The sequence below is a fragment of the Balaenoptera physalus genome, assembly GCF_965194825.1.
Source record: "Balaenoptera physalus genome assembly, chromosome: 6".
In the NCBI taxonomy this organism is placed as follows: Eukaryota; Metazoa; Chordata; class Mammalia; order Artiodactyla; family Balaenopteridae; genus Balaenoptera; species Balaenoptera physalus.
The window spans coordinates 133797178-133822471 of record NC_138885.1 but is presented as its reverse complement, the minus strand read 5'-3'; the positions used below and the strand labels follow the sequence as shown (position 1 = coordinate 133822471).

The 25294-nt window shown below is 53.6% G+C and overlaps 1 protein-coding gene across 4 annotated transcripts in view; it reads right to left on the bottom strand.

Annotated features, from left to right (window-relative positions):
* The window catches only part of AGAP1 (ArfGAP with GTPase domain, ankyrin repeat and PH domain 1), a 550747-nt gene extending 527513 nt beyond the window's left edge, over positions 1-23234 (bottom strand). For all 4 annotated transcript variants that reach the window (XM_082466340.1, XM_082466341.1, XM_082466330.1 and 1 more), the window contains exon 1: positions 22956-23234. In XM_082466340.1, coding sequence (XP_082322466.1) covers positions 22956-23118 — 163 coding nt within the window. In that variant the 5' untranslated portion in view covers positions 23119-23234. The remainder of the gene's footprint in view (positions 1-22955) is intronic.
* Positions 23235-25294: the final 2060 nt, after the last annotated feature.

Below are 25294 nucleotides of genomic sequence, written 5' to 3'. Positions count from 1 at the left end.
GTCCTGCGTGGGATCCTGGGATCTGGTCCCACGACCAGAGTCCCTGAGCACCTGGAGCCTGCGTTGGGGAGAGGCTGGGGGTGGGGACACAATCAGAGCTGGGGGCACAGGCTGCCCGCCTGGCGTCTCAGCCAGGAGACGTCCGTACGGCCTCCAGGGAGCAGTGACACTTGAGCTGAGTAGTGAGGACATCAGCTGGGTTAAGAAAAGAGGGACACGCCTGCCTGGGGGCAGGACCCGGACCACCAGAGGCCGTGGTGGGGCCCGAGATGACAGGTGGCCCCCAGGGAGCTGTCTGCAGAGGAGGTGCCTGCAGGGAGGGGCAAAGACCAGGCAGGCCCGTCACCAAGGGCCTTGGATGCTAAGAGAAGCAATTCCATTTTCATTTCTTTATTTACCCCATGACTTGTTCTAAAAGGGCTAAGGGGGTGAGGCCAGGAATTTCGACTTCACTCTGAAAGCCCTGGTGAGCCATTAAAGGCTTTTAAGCAGGGCAAGGCCTGGCCAGATCTGTTTTGGAATCTATTTACGGGTTAGCTAAGCTGTCAAACACGAATTACCACATCAACGTCCTCGGACATCTGAGCACAGAAGCAGAGACGCGCCTGCACACACCGAGGGAGGCCGGTAAGGATCGCCGGTGCTCGATCACGTAACTATAAATACGTGTTTATTACACACTCAATCAAAGATGCGGGGACAGCACACAACCTGTGAGGCTGATCATAAGACATCTCCGCGGCATCCCACGGGTTATCACACTGTGAAAACTTGAAAAGCTATAAAATCTTTATTTATATGGAGAGCTCAGCAATTCTCAAGCAGGTTTGATGTGGGGGACTGCATGTTGCTGGGCCTTCTGGCTTTTTAACTAAGAAAGGGCTGTGAAAGGGGGCAAGCTCACGGGCGTCCCGTGACAGCAGACCACACCACCGATGCTTCCTGAGCCCGCTGGGTAGGACGCTGGGTCCTCCACGCACCAACGAGGCACGTGCCCACAGGGCCTGTCCACATTCCAGATTCAGGTCACTCACCGCTCACGTCGTGACACCAGGATTGGGAGACCCGGAGCAGTGGTCCCCAAAGTCCAGTGCCCCACCCAGCAGCAGCAGGGGCAGCCCCTGGGAACCTGTCAGGGAGGCGGCATCCCAGGCCCCGCCCCGGACCTCCTGGCTCAGAGCCTGTGGGGCGCATCCGGCGCTCACACGCTGTCCGGGTGACTCTGAGAACCTCTGCTCTAAAGGCCACCAGCTCTACAGCCAGGCCCGCGGGTGGGCCCGCCAGCCTGGACAGGTGCTGCGGAGGGACGAAAGCAGGTGTACAGGAAGGGAAGCCACGCCTTACAAACCCGCGGTGGCAACACAGCAGCTCTTGAACAGAGTGATGGGGACACAAGGGGAAGAAAACAACACGTGCTATGTCGTCAAATTTCGTGATCTCAACCTTTTAAGACAGTCTGGTATCAAAGAGAAGCTAGGGAAGCCATGTTTGAACTAGAAAAGCATAAACAGGCCCAAGAAAACTGCAAAACAGACTCGAAGGGAAGTGACCTAACCTGACAGGGCCTGACCTGAGGAGTGACCTTGAGGAATGACCCTGAGTGGACCGGGAGGGCCTGGCTCCAAGCACCACTGCGGACAAGAACCCCAGCTCTGCAGAGGGGACCGACCAGCCAGGAACCCCTCGCTCTTCTGAACACACAGTGCATTTTTTATAACATCCCAAGCACTTAATATTTCACGAATAATATATTCGTGAATGTTAACGTCCTGGCAAGGGAGGCAAAGGGCAGGTTCTCTGACTGGTGCAGAAGTTAGCTGGCCCTCGAGGGGACACCGGGGCTGCTCAGCAGTGGCAGGACCCCAGAGAGGTCAGGGTCTACTTCCAGTTCAGAGGTCAGGGTCTACTTCTAGTTCAGAGGTCTCCAACCAGCAGCGGGCCCACGGCACATCCTTCCTAACAGAGAAAGTGAGGCAGGAATGGGGAAGGAAGTACAGGGGTTATTTTTTTTATTCCTGTGTCAAAAAACACAGTGTTTCCCATCCTTGCTGTTATCCCCCATAAGCAAAAAAAAAAAAAAAAAAAAAAAAAAAAAGAATAAATAAGCAAACTCCCAAGCAGATAAAAGTCAGCTCTGCAGTACTTTGCTGATGCGGCAGGAAGTGACGGCTGACGCGGACACGGGCTGTCATCTCCCTGACACACACTGAGCCCCACCATGAACACGTCTATGAAAAGCTTTGTAGGAGCAAAATCCGTGATTTGAGGCAAGTACACAGAGTTTTCTCCCCACCCTATAAGTAAAAGAACTGCCAAGGGAATGCTCCAGAATGTGGAGTTGTCAAAAAGATTTAAGTATGAAAGTTTCCAGGAGGTTTACTCTTGGCCAGAGAACAAGTGAGTAATTTCCTTGAGCCAAGCAAAGGTTAATAATCAAAGAACTTCGTTAAGACGGCCCTGAGCTCAAGCTGCCACGCAGTTAGTGTAAAGCGCTGGGTGGAATTTGCCGACTCAAGCGATTGGAGGAGGGACAGGAAAGTCACATCCTCACCCAGGAGCCAGTTTCCTAGAAGCCTTAGAGGAGAAGGTGCTGGCTGGGTCTCACACAGCCCCCGCCCACCTTGAGAGGCTAGGTCAGACCCAGGGGACAAGGCCAGCCTCCCTCACTGAGAAGTGCTTGATCCCGGTGAGCACATGGGTCCATTACCCCACAGGTAATGCCACTGGTTCCCACCTGAAAAAGCAACGTGTGCCAGGCTGACCCTTGGTCAGTGCAGAGCTCTGCACTGCAGAGCAGAGGCTGGCAGGGTCCACGGAAGTCCGGCTGGCGGTTTTCAGCCCAGCACTGTTGAGATTCTGGGCTACCCTGTGCAGCATCCCTGGTCCCCACTCACCAGATGCCACTAACACCTGCCCCCCCAAAGCTGGGACAACCAAAAATTTCTCCAGACCCTGCCAAATGTCCTCTGGGGGCAAAATGTGTTCCCTCTTGTTAAGAACCACAGATCTTAGCCAAACACTTGGATTGACAAGGAGCGAAACTGACGTCAGTGGGGGTCACAAAGTGCAAGATACCTGCCAACCCATGAGACAAGGGTGGCAAATCCTCTCTCTCAAGGACAGGTGCTGTCCTCAGACAGCCTGCTGAACTTACACCCAGAGCAAAGACGCTCAGACTCCTGGCGGGAGGGTATAATCCAACAACCAATCTGGAAAACAGTGTGGCAGTTTTTTAAAAAGTTGACTACACACCCACGACATCTCCCAGCCACTCCCTGCTAGATATTTACTCAAGAGAAACAAAAGCGCGTGCCCATAGGAAGAACAGTACGTGAGTGTTCACAGAAGATTATTTGTAAAAGCCAAACCCTGGAAATGAGTCAATCAATATCCAACAGCAGGATAAGCTGTGGGGGGCATATACAACGGAATACGACTCAGCAGTAAAAAAGAGCAAGCGACTGATACACACAGCGACTTGTATGAATCTCAAAATCCTGACACTGAGCGAATGAAGCCAGATGAAGAAAGGGTCCATTACCACGTGATTCCGCTTCTGTTAAATTCTAGTAAATGCAAACTAATCCACAGTGACAGGAGATCAGTGCGAGCGGATGGGGGTGAGGGGATGGGTCACAGGGGACAACGCCTGAGGAGACGAACACGTCCGACAGCGTGATTGTGGTTTCGGGGTGGTCCATCAAAACTCATCAAATTGTAAACTTTCAATGTGCACAGTTTCTCTTGCAGAAATTGTAAGTCTATAAAGTGGTAGAATAAAATAAAGTAAGTGCAGAAAGGGCACGGCAGCTGTAAAATTCACCGAGAATAACTGTTCCGTCCCATGGGGGCGGGGGGGCGGTCACAGGACCTTACAGGTAAGTCCTGCCTAAGCAGGTGGGGGCTGCTCAGGTGGGAACTCTCGGCTAGCAGCGCTGCACCCCCTCCCCCGACACTGCTACGATGCCGGGGGATGGGCACACAGCCACCACCTACACTTCCCACTCCTTCCCCATCACCCAGGGGCCCATCGCCCCTCCCCGGCCTGGGGCAGGTACAGCGGTCTGCCCCCTGCACAGATGGGGACTAAGCCCCGCCTGAAAGGCGAGTCTGGTCTGGCACAGAACAAGAATGCAGACCGTCACCAAATGCCCTTGGAAGGAATGTTGTGGACAGAGCACTAGACGGGAATCAAAGAACTGCCAGCCTGACAAAGCCAACTACAGGGCAAGCCTGGGTGAGTCTCGCCTCTCTCCGTCCCCAGGGCCACTCTCTGAAAGAGGGACAGTGCCGTCTGAGCCGCCCAACCACACCTGCAGTGGAAAGCAAATCCTGTGCCGAGCCCCACGTGCAAGTCTGGCTCTGCTCCCCCATGAAACCAGCATCAGAGCCGAGCACAGGACTCGGCCACTTCCGGCCCTGCCACCTGGCTCTGCGTGACCTCAGGTCGATCACGTTGACTTTCAGGGCAGCAATTTCTTCATAATGTGCTAATTATAGCTCAGAGGAAAAGTAACTTCTATTTATACGTGTTTAAAATGAACTGCTTGCCAGCACCTTTATTATTAAAAGGTCACATAATTCGGGTGCCTTAAATTTAATAGCTATAGTTTCAACCAGCCCGGAAAAAAAATGTCACAGATGTTCCGAACTCAGGTGAATTTTCAAAGCCACGCTGTCTGGAATCTCTCCCTCCTCCCAGACTGGGAACCTGTCACCGCAGGCCGCCAGCGTGTGCCGGGTGTCCTTGCCGTGCAGTCAAAACCACCAGCCAGCATCCCGACGCCACCAATCACAGCAACGGAGGAAAAGCAAGCTCGCAGCTGTGATTTCCCTGGGGACCACGGTGAGTAAGAGACACCTGCAGGAGGAGCACGGCCCACAGAGAACTCCTCAGCCCCTCTGCAGACCTCGGGCGGATCCGAGAGGTCTCCTTTCTGCATCGTTAAAACATGCAGAAAGGTAGGTGGGAGGGGGAGGAGGCGGGGGTTAGTGGGTGAGTCCTGAGTTCGAATCCAGACTCAGCCCAGCCACCTCCAGGTGTGGGCAGATTTTGGCAAAGCTCTCAACGCCAGGCCTCAAGCTCCCGGCCGGCAAAATGAGGGTTCTACCACCTCTGTCCTGGGGTGACCAGATAAGATGACATAAAGCATGCTAAGCCCTTAACACAGGGCGGGGTCCCCCACGCAATAAACAGTTGGTGCTATTACGGATTTTATTAAGGGAGGAAAAGGGAAGGAACTAGGAGTGTGTTCATGAAATGTTTAATAGAAATTTCTGGAATCTGGAGCAGGAGCAGCTGTCAGGGATGCCTCCAAGCGACGGTGTCATTTACAAGGCAAACCCGCGCCCGGCGGCCGCTGGGGCAGAGCTGCACCCCAGGTCCACAGGCCGAGCCAGACTCCTCCGCCCGGGCGCCCGGCCCCTCATCCCTCCACCGCCTCGTGCTGGCCTCTCCCGACTGTCCTCGCGGTGCGGGGCATTTTTAAGTAGCTGCTCCTGTCCTCTGTTCCCCAAAACGAATTCATAACTGAAGTCTGAAAGGGAACCACTGGGGGAGGGGGAGGCAGGGGCTGGGACTCCTTAGCCAGCTGGCCCGGGAGCGAGCCTGGCCCACGGCACCAGCTGTCACCAGCCATCGGCTCCCACGTGACAGACCCCGAACAGCTGCCTCCCTCGGGGCTTTCCAGGTACCGAAGCTCGGCACAGAGAAAGGTCCCCACATGATGGCAAAATAATGCCCCGATGAAAGAGCAGGAAGTTCTGAAGAAGGGCTCAGCTCCAAAGGGTCGGCCCAGAGCACGTGTGGCCTGGCCGCCGGGGGGCTTTAGGGAGAAGAATCAGCAAGATGCCGCTCCAGCTCCAGCGCCCTCCAAGCTCGTAAAAAAAGACCGGAACCTAAATAGCAGAGATCGTAATGCACAGAGAAAAGTGCAAGAAAACACACTGGACAGATGGCTGGGGTCTCTGTCCACTGTGCCCTGTCCACTCGGTCCCTTGTCCACCACCAGGCCCCATGTCTCCCCTCTTTGCAGTGTCGGTAGAGGACAGAAGGGAGCACGGATTTGGGTGGAGGAAAACACGAGTAAGTGCTGGGCCTTCACTGGTGGCTTCAAGTCTCGGTGGTCCTGCTCATGTGGACGCAGCTTCTCACAGCTCCTTACCAAGAATGGTCTTGGTGACATCACATTTTGAAACCAAGAGAGAAACTCTTGGTCAAACAAACTCAAGTTTCTGATTAAAATTTTTTGTGTGTGTCCAGAAAGCCCTAAAAAGGCAATCTCAAAGTCATCACTCTTTAGGTCATGTTTTTTTTCAATACTGGAACCCAGGCTTAACAAACCCCAGTAACTGAATCTAACAGGAGTTATGTAACAACAGCCAAGGTAACAGTAACCATGGAAAATGGATATTCCACACACAAGGTACTGGAAAAGTTCACTGCAATCAGCTTTGCACAGTATCCTCCTACAGAATTCTCAGACAGGGGTTGTTTAAGAATCAACACATGGTTGCAGCAGGATGGAGGGTCCTGTCCCCTATGGCTACAAGACTCGAACCCCAACCAAGACGGCCCATGCATCTCTCCATCCCTCACCTGCTAACGAGCAATTGCCAAGGCTGACGGGACAGCTCTAGGGATAAAACAGAACAAGCCTACGTGCTCCCGCCCTCTCGGGAAAAGACACCTTAACACATCCACACAAACACCCACACTCACAAATGTAAGTACAAATCGCATTACGTTTCCATGAGAGACGGGGGCGGGGGGGACACCAACAGGGAGCCCGGCTACAGGGGTGACCGAGGTGACTTCCCTGGGTGTCTGGGGTTTAAGGTAAGGCCCCAAGAACAAGTGGCTTTTTAATACTTAAAGAGAGTCAAAGGGGACTTCCCTGGCGGTCCAGTGGTTAGGACTCCGAGCTTCCACTGCAGGGGGCACAGGTTCAATCCCTGGCTGGGGAATTAAGATCCCACATGCCTTGCGGCCATAAAAAAAAAAGAGAGTCAAGCCTTAAGGAGAATTTTGGTTGCCTGTTGTTGAAATAGACAAGTGAGACATCTGAAATCCTTCCACCATGAAAACGCACGGAGGCTGGGGCATTCCTTTTCTTTTTTTAATTTATTTTATTGAAGTATAGTTGATTTACAATGTTGTGTTAATTTCTACTGCACAGCAAAGTGATTCAGTTATACATATATACATTCTTTTTCATATTCTTTTCCATTATGGTTCATCATAGGATATTGAATATAATTCTTTGTGCTATACAGTAGGACCTTGTTGTTTATCCATCCTATATATAACAGTTTGCATCTGCTAACCCCAAACTCCCAATCCATCCCTCCCCCGCCCCCGCCAGGCAACCACAAGTCTGTTCCCTATGTCTGTGAGTCTGTTTTGTAGATAAGTTCATTCGTGTAAGTGATAGCATTATGGTATTTGTCTTTCTCTGTCTGACTTACTTCACTTAGTATGATTATCTCTAAGTCCATCCATGTTGCTGCAAATGGCATTATTTCATTCCTTTTTTATGGCTGAGTAGTATTCCATTGTGTATATGTACCACATCTTCTTTATCCATTCACCCGTTGATGGACATTTGGGTTTGTTCCCATGTCTTGGCTACTGTAAATAGTGCTGCTGTGAACACTGGGTATCTTTTCGAATTATAGTTCTGTCCAGATATATGCCCAGGAGTGGGACTGCTGGATCATATGGCAACTCTATTTTTAGTTTTCTGAGGAACCTCCATACTGTTCTCCATAGTGGCTGCACCAATTTACATTCCCACCAACAGTGGAGGAGGGTTCCCTTTTCCGGGAGCATTCTTTTTTAACTAAACTGTTAGAACGAGAGAATCCCTGTCCCATCAGCAGGTGACATGTTCAAAAGTTAAGCTTTCCCCACTTTGTGGGGAGAGGTGGTCATTGTAAGCAAGTCAGAGGAGAGCATGGGAAGAAGGGATGGACACTCAGAGCCGCCCAGAGGCTCAATCCCTAGTCAAGTGACAAGAGGTGACAACTTAAGTGTATTTTGTCATAAGTGCCCCTCAGCTAAAAGCCAGCCTGGACTTTGAAGAGATAATCATGACGAAGTGGAAGTTAAAACCCAGGGCTCTGGGCTTCCCTGGTGGCGCAGTGGTTGAGAGTCTGCCTGCCAATGCAGGGGACACGGGTTCGGGCCCTGGTCTGGGAAGATCCCACATGCCGCGGAGCAACTGGGCCCGTGAGCCACAATTACTGAGCCTGCGCGTCTGGAGCCTGTGCTCCGCAACAAAAGAGGCCGCGATGGTGAGAGGCCCGCGCACACGATGAAGAGTGGCCCCCGCTTGCCACAACTAGAGAAAGCCCTCGCACAGAAACGAAGACCCAACACAGCCATAAATAAATAAATAAATAAATAAATAAGACTTTCTCTCTATTAAAAAAAAAAAAAAAAAACCCAGGGCTCTGGCTGGATATTTTAGACCCACAGGCTCACCAAATGGAAATTTGGTTTGGAAGCAAAGGCAGGGCTGTGAGCTAAGATGGCTTGAAGGCTCAAGTCCGGGGAGAAAAAAGTCTGACCTGCCAGCATAACCTGGGTGCAGCCCGGAGATGCACCCTGTGACGTGCAGACAGCAGCACGGAGCCGTGGCGAAGACATCGAGAGACTATACAGGGGAAGGAATCTGCTGATTCAGTCCCCCTGAAAGGCTGCATGGTCAAAGGCCAGCTCTGGGCAGGATGTGGAGGGAGCTGCAGGGGGTCAGATGAGGAGGAGGCTACGGACTAACAGCCCTTTGTGAAGTCATCGCTGGCTCAAGGACAACCCAGAAGACATGCCCCATATGGGCCCAGTCTGGGGAACAGGAATTTGGGCCGAATCAGGTTCTGTAATTAACACTGTAATTAACGCTGCTGAGACAGGAATCACACTATAATCTGGCTCCCAGTTCAGCCCAGGATGCTCCCTAAACTCAGAAACTGGAGAGGTGAATGAGAGCTGAACTAGACACCTAGCATACAGGCCTCACACACACAGGCTCTTAACCACACCTGCAGCATCCACCGTGTGCTCACCGCAGTGACAGCGGTACAGCGCGGCCAGGATTACAGACAGTTCCACATCTGCTTCTCCTATCTCTGGCTAAGTCTGGGGAACCAGGGTATAGTGGAGATGTTGGAGATCATTATCACGGACAGGGTTCCTTCTGCAGACCCCTGCACACTCTCAGATGTCGTAACAAGGCCTTCAACGTGTGTGCACCCGTTACACAAGGCACACAAGTGCTAGATCATCCACGTACTACATGGATTACGTACACACATACAATATGTTTTCTTCCCTTTTTGGCTATTACTCTACTGAGTGAAATTTCACTCTTGGGTTTGTTGAGGGAAAGAAGACTGTGGGTGGAACAACTGAACACAATGCCCTGGGACAATCTGGTTTCCTCTGACCAAGCCTTCTCCTCCCCACCCTCCCCATCCCCTCTCCTCCACCTCTACCAGACCAGGTCGGTTCAGGGACTGAGGAGCAATGGATGGGACAGTGGCAGTCACTTTGGAGACTGGAGGAAACTTGAGCTCAATCACAGTTCAACACCATGGATTCTAGACTCTGAAACTGAGGCCGAAAGGGACACATGTGTTTCCCAAGGGTTCCACAGCAAGTCACTGAGGCAGGAGCCTGTCTTGGCTCCCCCGGCTAGGCTTGCCTGTCCCCCTACAGTCACATAGAGTCATCAGGGCTGTGGTCCTCCACAACATCATTCTGCTTCCAGGAAGTGATCATGGTGTAACATGATCCAACAAGAAAATGCCTGTGCTCCATATCAACACATGGACTATTCCTAAAACCAAAGTCCTGGACAAAGAGGATGGCATGCCACCCCATCAACCAAAACCACCAAGGCCCAAAGTGGGGCTGTCCTCCCAAATACACACATGCACAGCCATAGAATTCAAGTCAGAGCTCAATTCAAAGTGTCCCTTTGGGTTCAAGGTTGAACTGTATCGAGATTAACAACACACACTACTATATATAAAATAGATAACCAACAAGGACCTACTGTATAGCACAGAGAACCATACTCAATATTTTGTAACAACCTATGAGGGAAAAGAATCTGAAAAAGAATACATATATTCAGTTACATATAATACATATATATTCAGTTATATATATATAACTGAATCACTTTGCTGTACGCCTGAAACTAATGCAACATTGTAAATCAACTATGCTTCAATAAAATAAAATACAAAAATTTTTAATTTTTTTAAATTTTATTGAAGCATAGTTGATTTAAAAAATAAATTAAAAAAAAGATTAACAACAAAAACTGTCCTTCCGAAGCACAAGTTAAACCAACTTCCCCTGCAGAAGGAGACGCTTCACATTCAATCCGCACTTAATAAGCACCTTGTCCCTGCTGTGCCTGCACTGCACCTGGAATCTGACACCACGACACCCAGACGGTACCGTTTCCAGAAATCCTTTGGATTCCATGCCAGCACGGAGCCAGCCTAGGAAAACCCTGCATTCTATTAAAAATGTCTGCTGAATTATCATCCTCTGGACGGAGAGATATACAAAACATTAACTAGCGGAGAAGCAAAGCAATGGGTATGTAAGAGTTCACTCTGAACGTTCTTTCAACTCTTCCACGTTTGAAATTTTTCATCACAATATGCTGAGGAAAAGAGATCCTCTTCAACTTGTAAACAATGTTCATCTCTTTTAATTGCAAAATGTCTTGCTCACACAAACCCCAGACCCTAGGCTGTGGGACACAGAGACCCAGAGGGGGTGCCTGCAGTCCACCCAGGGGGTGAGGGCTCCGTGGACTCAGGTGAGGGGTCTCCCTTGCCACGCCCCGTGCCACACAAAGCACCCAGATGTCTATACCATAGAGTGGAGCAGGGTCCCATCTTCCCGGATGAGGGAGACTGCACCGCGCTGAGATTCTTTTATGTCCAAGCAGGTGACCTGGAAACTGAAAATCCTAGAAGTGCACCTCTTCAACCTGCATCCCCTCAGAAGTTGAAGCTGGGATTCTAGAAGAAACACAGGCTCTGGTGTCTGAGTCTGGAATTCTGAGCCACTTCAGAAAAAGCAGCACTGCCACAAAGTCCAGACCCAGCTCGCCATCCGGGCAGGGTCCCCAAGACGCACAGACAGAAGCACAAGAGCCAACTGCCCATGATCTGAGCTCCTACCATTCAATTCAATTCAAAGTGTCCCTTTGGGTTCAAGGTTGAACTGTATCGAGATTAACAACACACACTACTATATATAAAATAGATAACCAACAAGGACCTACTGTATAGCACAGAGAACTATACTCAATATTTTGTAACAACCTATGAGGAAAAAGAATCTGAAAAAGAATATATATATTCAGTTATATATAATACATATATATTCAGTTATATATATATAACTGAATCACTTTGCTGTACACCTGAAACTAATGCAACATCCCCCCCACCCCACAATTCTCCTGCCAAGCAAGGAGTTGAGGGAAAGAGTTTGGGGCTTCGGAGGTTTGGCAGGGGGGAACTCTAGATTTAGAGAGCAGGCAAGAAGAGATAGATATATAATTTTTTTATGCCCCAGAATAAGATGACCAGAAGAGCAAGTCCAAATTGAAAAACCTGGGTAAAACTGAAATTATCCAAGTGAAAAAAAAAAAAATAGAAACACACTTTTTTGTGTGAAGACAGTGAGATTTCTTCGGGCCGAGATGAGAGTTTCCAAAGGCCTCCTTCGGAAGCGAGATGCCAAGATGCCCGGTCAGCGACCCCCTGCCCCAAATGGCATTAGCGTCCCATCTTCTGGGGCTCAAACAGCGCTTCCTGCAGGAGCTCCTGGGCTCCTCAGGGCAACCCCTCCAGCCCTCCAAGCCCACTGCACACCCGGCCCGAAGCCTGTGCCTGCCGTGACCTACACAGCAAGCAGCCTGTTCGCCTCCGCGCTCCCAGCACGTGGCTCTACAAGTCTACGGATTAAAGCCATAAAGTGAAAAAATAAATACACACCTAATAGACAGATACGGTATAGCTACAGAGACAGAGACAGAGAGGGAGACACAGACACAGAAGAGATTTAGGCACCAGTCCAGCACCATGGGACACGTGCTCTGGGGCAGGCACAGGTGGCCAGGAGATGACCTGGCTGGATGAGCAGGACCGCAGGGCCACCAGAGCCCAGGCTCAATCATACACGTCCCCCCGCAGACTGATTCAGCTCCTGGAGAGCAATGCACGCTAGCTGTACTCCTAAGAGGCTGCCGTGCCCCTCAGACACCCAGTTAAGATTCTGCAGGGGAGGAACTGGCTGCCGTACATCCCAGATGCCTGCCCCTCAGCCTGGATGACAGACGGGCGTGACTCGTGAATCTGTACACCCGAGCCCACCCTGCAGGGGCAGGGTCCTCCCACCACCAATCCCAGGGAACCGGGTAACCGCCCTGCTGTGGCTGAGCACCTCCCCGGCCCACACCTTAGGGCTTCCAGGGCACCTAGAGGTGGAATCCCCCAACACGGCCCCACTCCTGCGTTCCCTGCATCAAACTTCGCTCCCTCCTCCCGCTCCGTCCTCCCGAGACTCACAGGCAACCTCAGGCCTGTACCTGCATCTTCGGGGGCCCATCTCTGTTTCCCTGCTCCCTTGCCCAGGCCCCCACTTCCCCTTGCAACAGCCCAGTTTTGTTTTCTTTTTTAATTTTTTTTTAAATTAATTAATTAATTTATTTATGGCAGCATTGGTCTTCGTTGCTGCATGCGGGCTTTCTCTAGTTGCGGCGAGCGGGGGCTACTCTTCATTGCGGTGCGTGGGCTTCTCATTGCAGTAGCTTTTCTTGTTGCAGACCACTGGCTCTAGGCATGCGGGCTTCAGTAGTTGCAGTGTGTAGGCTCAGTAGTTGTGACCCGCGGGCTCTAGAGCACAGGCTCAGTAGTTGTGGCACACGGGCTCAGTAGTTGTGGCTTGTGGGCTCAGTAGTTGTGGCTCGTGGGCTCCGTAGTTGTGGCTCACGGGCTCTAGAGCACAGGCTCAGTAGTTGTGGCAGGTGGGCTCAGTAGTTGTGGCTCATGGGCTCTAGAGCGCAGGCTCAGCAGTTGTGGCTCGTGGGCTCTAGGCATGTGGGCTTCAGTAGTTGTGGCACACGGGCTCTAGAGCGCAGACTCGGTACTTGTGGCACACGGGCTTTGTTGCTCTGCGGCATGTGGCATCTTCCCGGACCAGGGCTCGAACCCGTGTCCCCTGCACTGGCAGGCGGATTCTTAACCACTGCGCCACCAGGGAAGCCTGACAGCCCAGTTGTGGACCCTCCCTGCCACTCCCCACCACCACCGGCCACCACCAGCATTTCTATCCTGACTGGTAACAGCCGAGCATCACGGCACAACCCTTTCCAAATGGAAATCCATAATCTGTAATTTCCACGGCCCAATAAATAAAAGCACTCCCAGCATGCTCTCTGGGGCTCACCGGGCTCTTCTCCATCCTCCGGCCTCTCCTCCCCAGGTCCCCGCAGGCTGCAGAGAATGGGTTCTGGATGTTCCACTCCTATTACCCACCCGCCCGGAAAGCCTCCACTGCCTGATTCCCACCCAGCTTCCAAGTCCAGTTAATCCCACTCCCCTCCCCTGCATCACACCACCTGCTTCTCCCAGTCTGGACCAGTGTGGCCTCCTGGGCTAGGCCCGACTGCGCTGGGAGAGGGGCTCCGAGCCCACACGCCTGCCTGTACCCCCAGATGCAAAGAGAGCGCTTTGCCCACTGTCGGTGCTCGATAAAATCCGGTCTACTGATTCTCATACTGGCCACTGCCCATACTAAACAAAGTGAGGGTAAGCCCGGCCCTCCCAACCCCCATCCCTCGAAATAAATATTTGCGTTTGTACAGCCACTGGAGACGTTCACACAAGCACACACTCCGCTCTCTCTCTCAGGCCCTCGGGTCCTTACCAGCTTCCCGGGTTTGGCCTCGTGAGCGTGGCCTTTGTGGAGGGGGATGGGCGGCTCCCAGGACACAGCCGGAGGAACAAAGAAAATAACCCCTTGGGAGTAACAGAGAGTTGCCAACACTTCGCTGATCTTTTTCCCTTTTGTGTCTCCGCATAATTGCTACGAACCACAGAGACTGAAGAGCGCTAATACGTAACCATTAAGACCACAGATCAGTTTGGACGGGGAGTACAGAAGGAGTTTCCCTTCCCATGCCAACAGAGACGCACAGGTCACCTAAAACCCGGCGCCGAGGTGTGAGATGGACTCGGGGCTGGTCTGGGCTCAGCCGGGAGGACCCCCACTGACCACTGATGTCGGGCAGGAGCCAGGGAGAGCCGAGGGGACCCCGTTCCAGTCCCGGGGGAATAGCGCCATCCGCAGTTTCAAGGAAAACACTTCCTGGTGAAGGATTTCACTCTCACTGCTCCACTTACAAAGCTACACTTATTCCATTAACAGGAAATGAAGAGCCTATAAGATATCCAAAGCTAAAAACCTAACGTCTAAGACAGTGCCGGAAACGTATTAAGCACTTGACTCTTCGTTTCTGGACAAACGGCTGGAAAGAAGGAGAAGCAAAGGACAGAGGCAGCAGGCAGCCACATCCTGAGTGTCTGCAATGAGCCCTGAACAGCAAGGAAAGGTCTCCAGACGGGGGCCACCAACGGAGCAGGTGCAGGAGCAGCTGCGCTGACCTGCGAGAAGGGGTAACAGGACGCAGCGCTGGCTCCCCGGCGTGCACCCCCCAACAGGAACGGGGACACGTGGGCACCAAAGGCACGGCAGCCCTATTCCCACCAGCCCCGAACACGAAACCACCCAAATGCCCATCATCGGGAGAACAGGGAAGTAAACGGAGGCAACCAGCTCCAACCACATGCAATACAGATGAGTCTCGCCCTGCGCTAGCCAACTCAGGTTTTTTGATCTGGATGCTGGATGTACCCATGGGGTCAGTTTGTGAAAACGCCCTCCCTTATGACCTGGGCATCCTTCTGGATCTATGTTCTATGCCAAAAAAAAAAAAAAAAAAAAAAAGAGCTCAAAAAAACTAGGGCGTTTGAAGTGGTCTCAATCCCTCCAATCCCAAACTCCTAATAGTAACATACGGAAAATCAGAGATCCAGGCTTGATCGTCGAAGCTAAAACTGAAACAATTGTTTGTTTGTCTGAAATTAGGGTTCACCAGCCTGACCTGACAGGAGCGGGGTCACGACATGAGGAGACTGAGTCACTGCTCACAGCAGCACCCAGATCTTTGGAAACCACAGCAAAGGGCAGGCAGGCAGGCCCACGAAGTCCCCTCCCTGGAAAATAGGCCAGTTCTCCCCCTCAGACAAGGACAACTGAACACACAAACAGCAGACTCTCAGGGCAATCCGCTCTCTCCAAATCCACTTCTATTTCATTACAAAAGGGAGCCAGTAGCTACCACATCTATAAGACCAAATCTTGCTGACGGCCACCATCTGCCCTCACACAGAGAATATGAAGGAATAAAAACTTTCAGGACACTAAGGTGGGTCTTGTTTTGTTGTAGGTACTCAGGAAAAAATTTTTTTTTCTGTCGTATGCTCAGTACTGCTGGTAGACTATGTCCATATCACCTCAAACTCACTGAATGAAAACTAAATTCACTGTCTGGAGATACCGTTCCCCCTTTAAGACTATTATCTGAGGATCCGGTAACAGTAGCTTTGTGTGCTAAGCTGGAAAGGGACATGGTTGTCTTTGCAAGAGCCTGCTGGATGTTGACATTTCTAAGACCAAACATAAATCGTTTGTGAACATGGCCGGTAATTATTTGGAATTCTTCTCCCAGAACCATGAAAAGTGTTTCCCACCCTTTCAAAAAAAAAAAAAAAAAAAGCAGCTTCTAACCAGGACGCTAATGACAACCAGACGGCATAGGCAGTTTCTGAAGATTCACAGTCGCTCGTGTAGAAACACTGCACAAACACTCCAACACCGCAGCACAAAAGAAGACAGTCCGCATCAAACAGCGGGAGAAGTGTGACATCTGCAAAGGAGCCCCTGGTTAAACAAAAACACCAGTCTGTTCGCAGAGAGCTCAGGGTGGCCACCTGTTCAGGGCCAGTGGCGAGTTCTGATTAGCAGTGGGAGAAACAGTATCAGAGCGATGACAGCCCCCGCTCGGGCCCTGGGCCCAATCCTCCGGCCTATATTTAGTCCGCTCTTTGTGGAAATGTCCCAACCTCGCACACAGACAAGCTCTTTGGCCGGTTGCTCAAAGGGTCCAGTAACAAATCTCTTCTGCTGGGGCAGGTACCTTCTCTCCTTCCCTCCCTGGCCGCCACGTGCAACCAAGACAGACCCGCCGGCCTGGGTCAGTCGTGAGCAGAGAGCACAGGGAGGTGGAGGGGTGGGTGGGACCCACTGCGATGCCAGCCCTGCCCCCGGATGGGTCATCACCGCGACCCGGTGGGCAGGCTTCCCACACCACAAGATGGGAGCCAACGTCCCCCTCAGCCCCAGAGGCCCGCAGCTCCCGGAAGGACGGGGCCCAGAGCAGCACAGACCGGGCCTGGTGCTCAGAACCCGAGGAAAATCACAGATGCTGCAGAGATTAGAGATGAACATCTGCAGAGTACATCTTCCTTCTCAGAGAAAGGTACTTAACAAAGGGTAGGAATTATGCGGCTAAGCACCAGATCAGAACCCCCAACCCTGGATTTTAAAAATAACTCAGCCTGATCCGCTTTGCCAAACTCAATCACTTAGGCGAAGGCCTCAAAGAATCTGGAGTGTTGGGCAGGGGGTGCGGGGGAGGGGTGGGGGACACGAGTTTGCTGGAACATCGAGAAACAAGAGACAGGACCAAATCAGTAGTTCAAACAAGCCAGAGCGAGATGCACCAACTGTAAACACCTGCAGGGTACACGGGAAAAAAGGATGCAAAATAAGAGATTTTAGTCTTAACAAAATAAAAAGTCAGTTTGAGACACACACACACAAAAAAACCAACAACAACAACAGAGGTGGTAGTAACAGGGCTCCAGGTTCTGCTGTGAAGGTTCCTGCAGCTGCCAGGGCTGCTTCTCCCTTCTGAGTCACTTCCACCAGGCTCCCCACACAGCCTTCTTAAGCTGCTAATAACATACAGCTCCCCTGTTTAGAAACGCTCTTTTAGCTGCACGACAAAAACAAAATGTATCACCTGCCAAATTATCATAACAAGTGAATACGGAAGAACCCCACTTAAACACACAGGAGACTACGCTAAAGATCAACGACCGCGGAGACACAGGAAGGGAAGCCCACAGAGCCCCGGACTGGGATTTACGGTCTCCCTCCCTAAGGGATGCCCCTGGCAATGTCCGCCACCCACCAGCCACGCTCCTTGCAGGGGGCTCAGCGTCAGCACCGTGGAAGCAGAGTGAACCTGGACTTGAACCCATTCGAACCTGGGCTTCAGGGCCTCCTCCACTGCGTTTAAGCTGTGTCACCAGAAGCAACGCCCTGGGCTGCTGTCACCCACAGGGAAGGACAGGAGGACGCCCCTCCGCTGACGGAAAGCACCGCGCAGAGCCCTGGCCCAGAGACGACGCCCAGTCCGCCGCCACCGGAGCTCCCTCCCCTCCCCGGCCATGCTTCTCCAAGTGCCGTCCCTGGGCCGACACCACCAGCATCCTCTGGAAACTTGTCAAAAGCACGTTCTCAGGCCTGCTCCAAACCTACAGAACTGGAAACTCTGGGGGCAGGGCCAGCAACCGGTTTTCCCAAGCCCTCCATGTGATTCCACTGCGCGCTTAACTTCGAGGACCAAGGCTCTCAACGTTCCACTGAAGATACTACGTCAGCCACCCAGCCTGTCACTCATCCATCCCTATCAACGGTATGGACGCTACGTCTGAAATTCACTTACACCCAGGAGGAAGAAACACCACCCTTTTGCCGAGAGCCAGGTTGAAAAAGTTGCCAGGATTAAGCAAGCACATCTTTTTCTTCCCCTACATGCACTAGAGAAAACTTCATTTCCACCCAAACACCACACGGCATTTAGTTTCCACCCAGGCTAACCCACCAGACCCAAAAACACCCCGGCCCTAACACCTGTGCTCTTGTGACAAATATCAAAACACCGTCACTTCTGCCAGAGGCTCAACATTGTTCAGATCACCAGTGAGGGGCAAGAGGACCCAAACGCCGGAGAAAACGTGAGCCCCTCTGACAAGTCACCCGCTCGACAAACAATTCCCGGGCGTCCCCCAAGGGCCAGACACGACACACCGCATCCCTGAGGAGACAGAACACAAGCACGACCTGATTTTCCTCGAAGGGCCCCCAGTCCTTGCTGGGAGCTGGGGCCTGGGACAGACAGGGAAGATGCTGACTTCAGCCAGGCTGAAGGGACGCCCGGAATCTGGAAGGGTCGGAGGCCGTTAAGGTATGAAATTTCAGCTGGAAGTGACAGCCCGCCACCCGAGAATTATTTTGAAGGAGGAGACTGTGACACTCATACCAATAACAAAAAGGCCCCAAACTTACAGCTCGTATGAAGCCTGAAAGATTACGAACATGGCCAAGAGTGTCCAGGAAGGGTTATGCTCATTCACGGCAGGAAGAAGGGATTTGTTCCTTAAACACACACACCTGCCCCAACCAGATTAAATAAATTCTTACAGGCAAACAAACTCTTGCAGAAGTTCTGCCGAGGTAAGCAACCACACAGAGAGCGTAAGGCTTTCGGTTAGTGGCGGCATCCGCTACCCCTTCCTGTCTTGGGTAAAGGGGACACGTGCTTGGGATGGTTTGTACACTCAGCCTGTGGGAACTATGAATAACCAAGAACTTCATTCCTAGCTCAGAAAGGGCCAGAGAGCCAGCGATGAGGTTGACCATCCCAGCCCATCTCTTTCCAGCAAGTTTCCCACCCTTTCTGGGCCTCCAAGGTGGCATGTGTGTCATGGAATCATCACAGGATGGACTGAGATGACGCAGGTCAAGCACTCGGCGCTCTGCTGCACACAGGCGCTCAACAGAGCTGCTGCATCGTGGGATGAAAGGGGCTCCCTGCCCCATCTTCCCAGGCTCCCCAAATGCCGGGGCTCAGCCCTTCAACGCCCCTGTGTAAGTGCCCTGACCAGGGGTGCCAGGCGGAGTTCTCTTGCCGAGCACTGGGCCACTGTGACCTCCCCAAGCCCTCCCAGGAAGCCACGCAAACCACCGGCAGGGCCAGTGGGGAACTCGGTGTCCCCCTCCCCGAGCAGCTGCTTGGTGAGCGTGGAGGCATGAATGCTGGTTAGGGGCTCGACCACGGCCCGGCCCGGCTGAGTGAGCCGGCCGGGTTATCGTTTGCATCACGGTTCTGCGGCAGGCAAGCTGAATTACAAGGTGCAATGGCTAACAGAGGCTTTACCCGTACTAGAAGAACAAGCTTTATTTAACAAGAAAGGCAGCTGACTCATTCACCTCAAACCCATCAACCCCAGGTGGGCTTTTTAAAGGAGAACTGGAGGGGGGACCTTAGGCAAGATGCTTGCTCACCCAGGAGGCAGGCTGGTCCCCGTTCATTTCCAGGCATGGAGGACACCCAGGGTGCCGGCCACGCCCCTGGGGGACAGCCCAGAAACCTGACCAGGTCAATCTGAAAACAACAGGCAATGCTTCCTTAAACTCCAGAGATTGGAGAAAAACAATAAATCTCTCAAAGTCCGAAGTAAAGATTTGAAAAAACACTTTACTTTTTTCTTTTTTTTTTTTTTTGGCAAGGTCATGTTTTAAAACAGGACTGAGAACTAAATCACATTCCCCATGCCTTCAAGCAGGGTCACAGACCCATTCAGATTTGGGGATCTTGGTGAGCTCTTTCGACTAAAATATATACAATTCAGCCCATCATTAAGAGACTTTCCAGTCTAGACCCTCTTAGAATCGCTGTGAAATGAGCATTAGCCGAAACACCCTCCCCTTTGACAAGCCCACTCCACACTCCAACAGCCAACAATTCTTGAAAGACTCCGGAAAACAGGCAAATTTTAAGTAAATTATGGCACAGTCAAACGCTGGAATATTACGCTGACGTGAAAAATCGTATCTTTGAAATTGTTTCATAACGTTGAAAAGTGCTCACTTTATGCTAATCAGGTAGTTTTGTAAGTATGACTGCAACTTTGCGTAGGTACACACAGAGGAAGGAAAAAAGCCTAGCTGCATCTCCTCTAAAATGCAGGCAATTTTCTGTTTGTTGAGGCAAGCGATGTTTAAACCATTTGTTATGACGTGCGTATACTTTCCTGATTGGAAACGGTCTTATTTTAAAATTCAGAGAGGTTTACGTTTTGCTACTGTACCATCCTCACCTGCAAGCTTCACAGGCAGGGGCAGATCTGCGTGTGTTTCTTAGAGGTACTGTGATCCTCTGGGCGCACACTCAGTTACAGCAGAGTTAAATGCGTCTGCAGTCTCCGTACCCCACGGCAATGCTCTCCTACTCGGTGTGAGTGAAATATCCTACACAATTGCACAAAACTATTTCTGCATGCTTCTCTCCTCACAGGAAAAATGTCATCCTGCCACAATTGAGCAATCTTCTCAATTTCCAAAATATCAATGATGTAGATATAAATCACAACCGTATCTTAAAATTGGTAGTGTGTGAGAACATTCCATTATAACAAATGAACTTATATTTCATTAGGAGGGGCATTATAACAAATGAACTTACATTTCAATAGGAGGGGCATTATATTTCTTTGGGGGGCTGCAGACCTAGGTTCAAAGGATCCTTTGGTTCAGACCCGACTTTGACCTCAGTCACACGTTCAGGAGGTCATTATCCTTCCCTGAATGAAGCTGGCCCACGTTCTCTCACAGGGTTGGTACAGCCCCACATCCAGCTTATGAATGCAAGAGCATGCTTGCTAAAGTTCTATACAAGTAAAAAGTGGTATCGTCGTTAATAATAATGCAAAGAACAGAATCATATTTGAATGGTTCTTAAGCCTCATTAAATTAACCACAGCCCTGACACGATATAAACATTCCTTTTTCTAACAAAAAAATAATAGCATTGCCAAAGTCCCAAGCAGGATTTCATCACTGATTATGCATCTTATTAATGATAACAAGGTTTCCAGCCAAGAAGGGGCCTAAAGTCTGACATAGTACAGGTAGACAGCAAGCTACCAGAAACCACCATCTAGGAACCACACAATGTTTTGGTTTTTTTAGGAAAGAAGGAAAAGAAAACAAAAATGAAACCACATCCTCTTGCTAGAAAGTCAAAATGCTTCGCGGGGGGTGCCCGAGACCCCAGAACTGGGCTTCGCGATGGGAAATGAAAACGAGGCAGCATGAATCACACTCAGCCAGAGGTCTCTGCACAGAGACTAGGTGCTCTCAGCCAGGTGTTTTCAGTGCTAGTCACCAGCTTTCAAAGTGTTTCATCATCAGACTCCTATGGATGCTGCCAGAGAGCTGCAGAGAAACAGCGGAAACAGGCACAGGAGCCCTTCACTTGGGTGGCCACGGAGCCAGAGCCCCGGCTCTGGAGGGACGTTTCTGCAAGCTCACCCAGCATCAGCAGCCGTGTGCCGGTCCCACGGCCTCCCGCGAGTCTTGTCAGAGCCACACTGCAGCCTCTGCCTCTCGAGGAATCTGGAAGCATCTTAAATCGCCAACAGGGCGGCCAGGTGCTCTGAGAGCCAGGCCCACATAAGGCTGGAGCGCTGTTCAGACCCTCCCCGGGATTAGCAAGTCCCCTGTGGATGCAGGCGGCCAATGAGCATCCTGCCCGGGATGCTGTTCAAGTCCACGGGGCTGCCAAATGCCAAGAGGATCAGCACCGCCACATCCACCTTCCCCACCTAACTGGTCACGCGTCAAACCAAGACACTCTGGGGTGAGCAGCTCAGGCAGCACGGCGCCAGAGCAACGCTCTCCTGAGGCCAGTGCCCCCTCACCTGCAGATGGAGGGGAGCGGGGCGATGCCTGCGGCTGGGCTCCCGACACACTCCTGCCAGGCCTTAGAACCTTCCCAGTGTTCCTCAACTGCGGCCAGAATGGCTTTTGGTCAGGACAGTTCTATATTATGGACAACCCACCCTTCAGTTCTTTTACCATCATTGGCCAATGGCAGTGAGAAGGGAAGCAAGGGAACAAACCGGAAGCTGAGTAGCAGAGAAATAACAGCCATGGTAAACCCGAGAAAGCACAGGCCCAGGAGAGGCAGGACTCGGCTGCAGGGCTCCTTAGGATCACTGCCTCGCCTGACTTGCAGGAAGGGTGGGTGGCCTCCCAGTGCCAGGTATGTGACAGTGAGACCCCCCCAGGGAGGGTTCTTCTGATGTGACCCAGGACTTTTGGTAGAAAACACGCCATACAAGAAGCCAGCTTCTGAACAGGGGCAGGTGGACCAGCACCGGGACACGATGCAGCCTGCAGCGGGGGCTGGCTCTCCGCTCCGGCTAAGGTCAGCTCTCTCCACTGTGCCCCCGAAATGGCCAAACACGCCAAAGGGGTTGGCCCTGCCCGCCTAAACACCCCAGCCAGAGCCTCGCCCCCAGCAGCAACACTTCTCAAAAGACCTCTTCAACGTCCAGCAAGACGCTCGGCCCCAGCCTGGTAACCTGTCGCGGTCCGGTGGCGCCAACCCCTCCGGCTGCCCCGGGGCTTGGGTTGGGCCGGGTCACTCGGGTGGCCCAGGACGCGGCCACACGGAGCCACTTTCTCACCGGAGACTCTACTGCCCATTAGCACATTATCGCCGGCGATCCATCTTCCCTGGCAGAGCTGGCGGCGCGCTCGCCCGGCCCTCGGCCTCCCCCTCCGCTCTCGCCCGGCCTTGCGGGGTGAGAAGCACCGCAGTGCCCACTCGGCGGGGCAGCCGCGTGCCACGGCCCGGCGCGTGTGTACACACGCACGCACACACACGCGCGCGCCCGCTCCCCCGCGCCTTCCAGAAGCCCCGCGGCGGCCCGGCCCTCACCTTCGATGGCGATGACGTGCTCCCGGATCTGGTTCTGCAGCACCGGCTCCTCCACGCGCTCCAGCAGCTCGTAGATGGAGTAGATGTTGGGGTGGACCGACTCGAAGCGCTGGATCTCGGCCCGGATGGCAGCCGAGTTGGCCAGCTGCTGCTGGTAGTTCATGGTGCAGGCACCGCGCCCGGAGCCGCGCGCCCCCCGCCGCCGCCGCCGCCCCGCGCCCCGGGGCCCGCGGGTCGCCGAGCCCGGGGCGCCGCAGCCCCCGGGGAGCCGGGCCCGCCGGCGGCGGGCGGAGGAGGCGCGAGAAGAAAGGAGCGGGCGGAGCAGGCGCGGGGCCGGCCCGCCGACTCAGTTCATGGCCGGGACGCGCGGCCGGCGGGCGGGCGAGCGAGCGGGCCCCGGCGCCCCGGGTCAGCGGGCCCCCATGGAGCGCCGCGGCGGGCGCGGCCGGCCCCGGAGGAGGCTCGCTCGGGCGCCTTCCTGCGCCGCAGCCGCTTTCCACCCCTAGGCGCTGCCCCGCCGAGCAGCCATTAAAGCCCAGGCAGCTGCCGCGCTCTGAGCGCCGGGGCCGAGGGCCGGCCCCCAGGCAGCGGCCGCGCCGCTCGGGGCGCCCGGCCGCGGCGTGGGTCCGCGCGCTGCGTGCTGCGCCGCCCGGCGCGCCGGGGCCCCCGCGCCGAGCCCGCCGTGCGCCGCCCGCCGAGCCGGGACCGAGCCGCAGGCGCCTTGCAAACCGCGGAGCCCGCGCCGAGCGCCACCCGCCGCCTGCCCGGCCAGCCCCCTCCCTGGCACGCAGGGCTCCGGCCCACGTCGGCCCCGCCTCCGCCCGCGCCCCGCCCGCCCGCGCGCTCGCCGCTCGCCGCTCGCCGCCCGCCGCCCGCCGCCGCTGCGTCCTCCCCGGCGCTTCCCAGCGCGCCGGATCCCGGGGAATTGCGCCAGGCTCCGCCCCGCGCCTGCCCCTAGGCTTCCTGGGACTTGTAGTCCGCGCCGCGCCGCGTCGGCGCCCCGCCGGGACCGCGGGGACGAGGCGCGCACGGCGCCCGGGGCCCGCGTGCGGCCGGGGCCCCGGGGGCGAGGGGCTGGGCTGACGGGCTCGCAGACCCGCGACGCGGCCGGGCCCCTGCCCCAGCCTCTCCACGAGTTTCTGTGCTGCCCCGCGGCTGTCCCGCCGCCTCGGGACCCGGGAGGCGGTGCGCGACCCCGCCCGCGTTTTTGTTTGTTTCTGAGCGGCTGCCTAGAGGAGTCTCTGCGACTCGCCGTGTCCCCCGACCGCACTTTGTTGCCTCCCTTCCCCCCAGCCCCAGTTTTCACTTGCTGTCTCCTTTTGCGAAAGTGACACGAGTGCTTCCTCTAAATAAACTAAATTTCTTCCCGAAGGCGAAGAGCCTCCTTAGCCGTGGCGGCGTGGGTATTCACAGGCCAGGAGTGAAGTTTAGACGGGGACACGAGGTGCTGTGAAATACCACGGAGTCTCCCTAGGCATCCTTTTCCTTTAAAATTAAAAAAAAAAAAAAAAAAAAAAACAAGCAAACTGAGATGTGGGTCCCCAGCCTGCTCACCCACCCCAATCCCCGCGTAAGCTCAGCGCCCGGGACCCCGCGGGCCCGGACCGCACTGCAGCAGTGGGCCCAGCGCGCGCAGAAGGCTAATTCCGCAGGTTCGAGGCAAACCGGATAGTTGCAGATGTGCTGAGCACCGGCGCCAAGTTTATGCGCACCGGCCTGGTCCCTGCCCCCGCCCATCCAAGTGACCTTTTGGAAACGCGAGTCCGCTGCCCTGGCATCCCTGATCAAAGCCAGCTGAGCCTTCACCTGGTTCATGTGCAGCCTGCGTGTGGCTTACTCACCCTGGTATCCAGCCTGCTTGGGTTACACTCTTTGGGCTCACACTTCCCCCAGACAAATGTGCCGACCACCTTCAGCACTCTGAGCCCTTGCTCATGCCCTCCTCCTTATCCCCAAATCCCAGCAGGGTCCCTGATGCCTGAGGCAGAGTTCGCGGCTCCCTCTGTGATATGCCTCTGGCTTTGCTCTCATCCTACCTAACTGTAGTAACTGAGATGCCGACAATGTGGCCTCATCTTACTTAACGTATCAGCAGTCATTGGTCGCTCCCCTCCTTGAACCCTTCTCCTGGCTGCTGGGATAACATGATCACCAGGCTTTCCCACTACCTTCCCGGCTTCTCAGTCCTGTTTGTGATCCCCTCTTACTCCTGTAACCTTTAAACATGGAGAGCCGCTGGGGCTCATCTCCGGGTCTCTTTTCTATAAGCGGGGAATCTCTGTCTTTTGGGTGTGAATATCATACACAGGTTAATGAACCTCAAATTCATGTCTCTAGCC